At 31.5% G+C, this 8,402-nt stretch overlaps 1 protein-coding gene across 1 annotated transcript; it reads right to left on the minus strand.

The window, feature by feature from the left end:
• Positions 1-22: 22 nt before the first annotated feature.
• Positions 23-7,247, minus strand: LOC127279605 (uncharacterized). The gene is made up of 2 exons (XM_051302046.1): positions 7,169-7,247; positions 23-5,302 (listed from the first exon to the last, which is right to left on the minus strand). Exon 2 carries the CDS (start codon positions 5,201-5,203, stop codon positions 422-424), a length of 4,782 nt encoding a protein of 1,593 aa, XP_051158003.1. The 5' UTR covers positions 5,204-5,302; positions 7,169-7,247; the 3' UTR covers positions 23-421.
• Between the last annotated feature and the right edge of the window lie 1,155 nt (positions 7,248-8,402).

Here is an 8,402-nt window from a genome sequence, read left to right on the forward strand (position 1 = left end):
AGATAGACAGACAGACAGACATTTTTTTAAAACCTATTTTTTTGGCATCAGAAAGGCTTGAAACGTGAAGATTTACATGAATTAGAAGTTGGTCAAAATCGGGCAAATGTAATACTTTCTCATTATGATGAGAATGTAAAAATATCTATATAGGTGCTTCAATATATTTTGTTAAAGTATGGGGAAAAACGATTGCAAAAAATTTTTTATGCAATAAAAAGTTATCTTTATTAATATGATTCAAAATACTCTCATTATTTCTCTGCATGTGAGACCTACAATTTTAATAACATTTATAAGAAATGTCTATTGTATTGTTCTTCTTCAACTTTTTTGATTAAATTTATATAACTGAGTTGTACTTGATCTAAATTATCATCATCATCATAATTATTTATGAGAACTACAATTTAAAAAAAATTTATCCCATAAATTCATTGAAATGTTCTTCTTCAAACCTCTTGATATAATACAAATTGTCATAACTGAGTTGTCCTTGATCATTATCATTAACATTATCATCATTATCATTTGTGAAATCTTCTCTTACAATAACATGTTTAGATTCTCCCGAAGATCCAGGAATATCTTCACTAGCTAAACCATCTCTTCCGGTAAATTGTCTGTATGTATCGGAATTGTCTACTAAAGATGAATGTTCTTTTTGAGCAGGAGCATTAAATTTAATAAGTTTATCAAAATAATCACTTGAAATATCTTCTGTTTCAATAACTTGTCCAGATCTTCCCGAGGATCCTGGAATATCGTCACTAGGTAAACCATCTCTTCCGGTAAATTGTCTGTATGTATCGGAATTGTCTACTAAAGATGAGTGTTCTTTTTGAGCAGGAGCATTAAATTTAATAAGTTTATCAAAATAATCACTTGAAATATCTTCTGTTTCAATAACTTGTCCAGATCTTCCCGAGGATCCTGGAATATCGTCACTAGGTAAACCATCTCTTCCGGTAAATTGTCTGTATGTATCGGAATTGTCTACTAAAGATGAGTGTTCTTTTTGAGCAGGAGTATTAAATTTAATAAGTTTATCAAAATAATCACTTGAAATATCTTCTGTTTCAATAACTTGTCCAGATCTTCCCGAGGATCCTGAATTATCGTCACTAGGTAAACCATCTCTTCCGGTAAATTGTCTGTATGTATCGGAATTGTCTACTAAAGATGAGTGTTCTTTTTGAGCAGGAGCATTAAATTTAATAAGTTTATCAAAATAATCACTTGAAATATCTTCTGTTTCAATAACTTGTCCAGATCTTCCCGAGGATCCTGAATTATCGTCACTAGGTAAACCATCTCTTCCGGTAAATTGTCTGTATGTATCGGAATTGTCTACTAAAGATGAATGTTCTTTTTGAGCAGGAGCATTAAATTTAATAAGTTTATCAAAATAATCACTTGAAATATCTTCTGTTTCAATAACTTGTCCAGATCTTCCCGAGGATCCTGGAATATCGTCACTAGGTAAACCATCTCTTCCGGTAAATTGTCTGTATGTATCGGAATTGTCTACTAAAGATGAGTGTTCTTTTTGAGCAGGAGCATTAAATTTAATAAGTTTATCAAAATAATCACTTGAAATATCTTCTGTTTCAATAACTTGTCCAGATCTTCCCGAGGATCCTGGAATATCGTCACTAGGTAAACCATCTCTTCCGGTAAATTGTCTGTATGTATCGGAATTGTCTACTAAAGATGAGTGTTCTTTTTGAGCAGGAGTATTAAATTTAATAAGTTTATCAAAATAATCACTTGAAATATCTTCTGTTTCAATAACTTGTCCAGATCTTCCCGAGGATCCTGAATTATCGTCACTAGGTAAACCATCTCTTCCGGTAAATTGTCTGTATGTATCGGAATTGTCTACTAAAGATGAGTGTTCTTTTTGAGCAGGAGCATTAAATTTAATAAGTTTATCAAAATAATCACTTGAAATATCTTCTGTTTCAATAACTTGTCCAGATCTTCCCGAGGATCCTGAATTATCGTCACTAGGTAAACCATCTCTTCCGGTAAATTGTCTGTATGTATCGGAATTGTCTACTAAAGATGAATGTTCTTTTTGAGCAGGAGCATTAAATTTAATAAGTTTATCAAAATAATCACTTGAAATATCTTCTGTTTCAATAACTTGTCCAGATCTTCCCGAGGATCCTGGAATATCGTCACTAGGTAAACCATCTCTTCCGGTAAATTGTCTGTATGTATCGGAATTGTCTACTAAAGATGAGTGTTCTTTTTGAGCAGGAGCATTAAATTTAATAAGTTTATCAAAATAATCACTTGAAATATCTTCTGTTTCAATAACTTGTCCAGATCTTCCCGAGGATCCTGGAATATCGTCACTAGGTAAACCATCTCTTCCGGTAAATTGTCTGTATGTATCGGAATTGTCTACTAAAGATGAGTGTTCTTTTTGAGCAGGAGTATTAAATTTAATAAGTTTATCAAAATAATCACTTGAAATATCTTCTGTTTCAATAACTTGTCCAGATCTTCCCGAGGATCCTGAATTATCGTCACTAGGTAAACCATCTCTTCCGGTAAATTGTCTGTATGTATCGGAATTGTCTACTAAAGATGAGTGTTCTTTTTGAGCAGGAGCATTAAATTTAATAAGTTTATCAAAATAATCACTTGAAATATCTTCTGTTTCAATAACTTGTCCAGATCTTCCCGAGGATCCTGAATTATCGTCACTAGGTAAACCATCTCTTCCGGTAAATTGTCTGTATGTATCGGAATTGTCTACTAAAGATGAATGTTCTTTTTGAGCAGGAGCATTAAATTTAATAAGTTTATCAAAATAATCACTTGAAATATCTTCTGTTTCAATAACTTGTCCAGATCTTCCCGAGGATCCTGGAATATCGTCACTAGGTAAACCATCTCTTCCGGTAAATTGTCTGTATGTATCGGAATTGTCTACTAAAGATGAGTGTTCTTTTTGAGCAGGAGCATTAAATTTAATAAGTTTATCAAAATAATCACTTGAAATATCTTCTGTTTCAATAACTTGTCCAGATCTTCCCGAGGATCCTGAATTATCGTCACTAGGTAAACCATCTCTTCCGGTAAATTGTCTGTATGTATCGGAATTGTCTACTAAAGATGAATGTTCTTTTTGAGCAGGAGGATTAAATTTAATAAGTTTATCAAAATAATCACTTGAAATATCTTCTGTTTCAATAACTTGTCCAGATCTTCCCGAGGATCCTGGAATATCGTCACTAGGTAAACCATCTCTTCCGGTAAATTGTCTGTATGTATCGGAATTGTCTACTAAAGATGAGTGTTCTTTTTGAGCAGGAGTATTAAATTTAATAAGTTTATCAAAATAATCACTTGAAATATCTTCTGTTTCAATAACTTGTCCAGATCTTCCCGAGGATCCTGAATTATCGTCACTAGGTAAACCATCCCTTCCGGTAAATTGTCTGTATGTATCGGAATTGTCTACTAAAGATGAATGTTCTTTTTGAGCAGGAGCATTAAATTTAATAAGTTTATCAAAATAATCACTTGAAATATCTTCTGTTTCAATAACTTGTCCAGATCTTCCCGAGGATCCTGGAATATCGTCACTAGGTAAACCACCTCTTCCAGTAAATTGTCTGTGTTTATCAGAATTATCGAGGAAAGATACATTTTCTTCATCAGCAGGTGAATTAAAATTTTCCGTCGGATTAGATTTCATCTTCTTTATCAGCGTCTCATTCCACTCATTTGTATTGTAGAGAACTTGATAATCACTTGTTATCTCTACAGAGATAACAAGTGAATTGTTATTGGAAGAAGGTATAATAATTTGGCGAAGAAAATCATTTCTAACCATTTCCAGATATACATCAGAAAATTCACCAAATTCAAGATTATATTCCATATAATAAATTTTGTTTCCCCTAAAAATTACTGGCAACACGGGAACTCGGATTTGTCTACTTTCGATTGTTCTTATTTCTAAAATTTTTCCCGATAAAAAAATACAAGTGGGTCCAAAGAAGTTTTTACCTCCGGGATAATAGAATTGAATGACTTCCTTATTATTTTCTTCACTCATCTCTTTATTCGGTATCAAACCATTAAATGTTGTTGACAGTTGCATATTTCTTTGTAAATTATCTAACATGGATGTTAATAGTAATTTGAGATTTTTATATCTAAAATCGTTTGGAATTTTTCTAAGCATATAGGAATTCATCTTGTACAAACTTTTGTAGCCAAACTTGCTTAGACGGAAAGTTAATTCAAATCTAGGATCTATTATTTGTAGGTGGGGAATATATAACTCGTTTAATATTTGACATATAGGAATTTTCTCTATTTTATTCACTGCTAAACCAAGATAATTTAATATATGTTTATATGCTTCAACCCAAAACATCTCTGTCATAAAATTTTTGGATATTTCACTGTGTGTATTGTTTTCCTTCAAAGCATGGATAAATACTGCAGGTGTTGAGAAAAGTACTAAAATTATTTCAATGATTTCTTTTTTGTGATATTTATTCTCTAAATCAAACTCTCGTGCAATAGAAACGTAATCGCTAAAAGAAGCGTATAGTGTTTCTTTAAGTACAGATCTAACCAATTTTAAACCAGCCATTGCGTATATATAATCCTCGTCTATAATATTCATATTTGTATTGTCTGGCTTAGGAAACATTGGTAGAATATAGTCAGAAAAAGTTTTTTTTCTTGACAGTAAATTAAGTTCTGGACTTTGGATTGTTCCTAAACAGTAATCCTTACTGACGTATTTTTTATAGAACTCAGTTCTTACAAATTCTATAAAATTGGAATAAGTTATAGAAGATGTCTTGCTTAATAGTCTTGATAAATATATGTTTATGTTGTCGTAGTGCGAAAAAAGAGTTATTTTAATGATGTACTCATACGTTTCATCAACGTATGTCGCATCAAGTTTTTCATTTTCGCCACCACTATAAAGATCACTTCCCCTCAATATAGTTTGTAGAAGCTCAAGTTTTGTCTGAGCTTCATTGTTGGAATCGTCAAGATATTTAAAGAAAGTGTTCAGCACAGGGATAGTTTGATGTCGTTGTTTATATTTAATTAGGCCTTTGTTGTGAAATATAATTCCAAGAGAGGAAATGTAGTGACAAACAGATAAAAATTGGAAATTTAGTGAATTATGAACGAAAACTGATGCGTCGATCATCATGAGCCGAGTCGCTTAATGTTGTTTTCACTTTTTAATATTCTTATTTCCGCGGCTATATCTCTAATCTTCCTTGCAGTTTTCTACGTTTTCTTAATGAATCTGAAATAATTGTATTTTTATTTTATTTATTTATTGGTATAAAAATTGTCTCGGCAAACTTGCAGCAAGCTTGCCGTAAGAGGACATTTTGTTGCTTCTACGAAACTTGTTACATGTTTTAACTACAATCTTGCACGGCAAGCTTCTTGCAAGTTTGCTGCAAGTTTCCATGCTTATTGGGTAACGGCTGAATGATGTAATAAAGCTATCATTATATTACTTTTCTACTTTTCGTTTTACAATTAAGTTTTTGTATAGATTTGCACAATCTTTCGGATTTAGGAAATTTATAAGATAAGGATCCTTTGTGTTTCGACCGATTTTGTAAAAAGTGCCGTTTTATAAGGCGATAATTAAATGCCAAAGAATTTCAGAGACCGTTCGACACTCTTAAATAACTGATTTTTGCTTTTTCGTTTGTTAAATTAGGTTACAATTATTAAATTATTATTATTTAAAGTGAACGATGTTTATAAGTGACCATCTACGGAAGTACAAGAGTTTCCTTGGGGCTACTGTACAAAATACAATTTTATTTAGTTTAACTAAATCTAAAAAACTAAAGAAATACTAAATAAAAAAACTAAAATAATATGCCAGAAAAATTATAGGAAATAATGTAGGAATCCACATAGGTTTTTCATGTACAAACAAAATCATAAATTCCCGCATGAAATCATACACCAAATCTGTCGTGTTTTCGAGAAACATAATAACTGCATACGATAACCGTATGTGGTTACTGTGTTTCTCCAAAATACGGCAGAAATCGTGTCCCAGCACTTTCCCATGTGCCCAGATAGTAGTACTACCAGATAGCACATAAGCTTGCAGCAACCTTACGGCAAGCTTGCCGCTCAATATTGCCAAACCTTGCACAGCAAACTTGCCGCAAGCTTCAAATGTCCCACCTGACTCAATCTTTCATGGTAAGCGTACCGAAAGATTGCAGTGTAAGGTTACTGCAAGATTGCACAATAAGATTATCACAAGATTGCTCAGTAAACTTGCACGATAAGCTTGCAGCAAGGTTGGTGCAAGATTGCCAAATAACTTTGGGGTCTTCCATAAAGCATGTGATACATTTTTTCGAAATTTTAACACCCCCCCCCTTCCCTTTGTGATGCTTTTTCTATTAACGATTAACATGTAGCGTGATATTTTGCTGATCCCCCCTACCCCCTAAAGTATCACATGGTTTATGGATGACCCTCTTTGCTTTAAACCTAAAAAAAGGTTTTAAAAAATGTTTCGTTTAATTTCGAAACATTAAAAAAAATTTTTTTGACGTTCAAAGCAAGGTCATTTGTCAACCAAGCACCAACCTTGCTACAAGCTTACTGTGCATGATTACTGAGCAATTTTGCGATAATCTTATTGTACAATCTTGCAGTAACCTTACACTGCAATCTTTCATTTGAAGCTTGCAGTAAGCAAGACACTCCTGGCCAAGATGAACGCGCATCGAGTTCGTCGAACAGTTATATAGTTTCCAATCCGCTAAGGCAGTCATATAGTGAAGTTAGCATAACTGGTACAATTTTCTATATTTAAATTTAGTACGAGAATAATGATGAAGAAGATCGTTAAAATTTTACGTAGATAAAATTTTAAATTCTCCAAAATTACCAATTTGGAAGAGAAGGTAAAAAAGTTTAAAAAATCCTGTACTTCATTCTTTTATTATTTTTATTTGCAAACAAGCTAACAAAAGAAAATACCCTTTCATGCAATGGCACTTATAATAACAAAAAAATAAATCTATTGATGAAATAATTAGCGTTAAAAAATTATAGGAACATTTAAAAAATTTTAACACAAAATAAAAGTGAAAATATGCCAATTATTATTTAGAATTTTACTCACCGTGAATGACAACTTGTAATGTAAAAGAACTATTTGAAATTGTCTTCAATGCAGAAGTGAAGCAATGAAAGCTAGATGGATGATTAAATATTTTAATGTTTGACTTTATCAAGCAAAATTTTATACATTTTTTTAATATTGTAAGTTGTTAAATGATATTTATTTTAACTGTTGTCGACAAATCGGTATTTTGTTTCAAGAACTTAGTTTTCTACACGTGTCTTATTTTTACTGCTTTAAAATTTTTCACATTTATAAAATGTATGTCTATATCTAAAAATATTTTTAAAAATTTGCAATATTTTTTTTGAAATTATTTTCAAGCAATTTATTTTTTCTTAAATATATCTACACTAATTCGTTTCGATTCTTACGTTTTAACTTGTTTTATTTCTTTAAAAATTTAAATTAAAAAATTAAATAACACAGGCACACAAAAAAAAAGTTGTCTGTTTCTTGAACTAGACATATATTTCCTATAGTAATTTGGCCCGCTGAAACCGAATCTGTGCTCAGAATTGCTCCATCACCCTCAGTTTATTTTTAAATCGACAAAACCACCCTTAAATGGACAAATTCACACTTCGGAGATAAAAAATACATCAACTTATTTTTTTAAAAAATCGAATTTTACATCTAAGAAACTTTGCTCCACTAACTCAAAAACAAAGCCAGCATTGATCCAGCACCCCCTGAATTTTTTTAATTAAAATCTTACATGTATGTAGTTTTGCTCTTCTAACTCAAAAAAATAAAGCCAGCATTGATCCATCACTCTGTGATTTTTTTTAATCAAAAAAACTACCCTTAACCTGAAGAATCAAACTTAGGAGATAACACAATATAATTATATTAAATTACCTTCTAAGTTTGATTCTTTGGTGGTTTTTACGATTTAAAAAAATTTTAGAGGGTGCGGGAGCATTTCTGGCTTTGTTTCCGCATTGCTAGAGTAAAAATATCTGGTTATAAAATTTGTCAATCAGTTATTTTATTGTTTTACATCCTGAATTTGATTCTTCAGATTAGGGGTAGTTTTTTCGATTTAAAAAAATTCAGAGGGTGGTGGATCAATGCTGGCTTTATTTTTTTAAGTTAGTAGAGCAAAACTACATACATGTAAGGTTCTGTTTTAAAAAAAGCCGGTAATTTAATATTTTTTTACTTCCTAAATTTGAATTTTTCTATTTAAGGGTGGTTTTTCGATTAAAAAAAAAATTTAGTGGGTAAGGGA

Source organism: Leptopilina boulardi, unplaced genomic scaffold (assembly GCF_019393585.1).
Source record: "Leptopilina boulardi isolate dan_hultmark-lab unplaced genomic scaffold, ZJU_Lbou_2.1 LbouV2_220, whole genome shotgun sequence".
NCBI lineage: Eukaryota > Metazoa > Arthropoda > Insecta > Hymenoptera > Figitidae > Leptopilina > Leptopilina boulardi.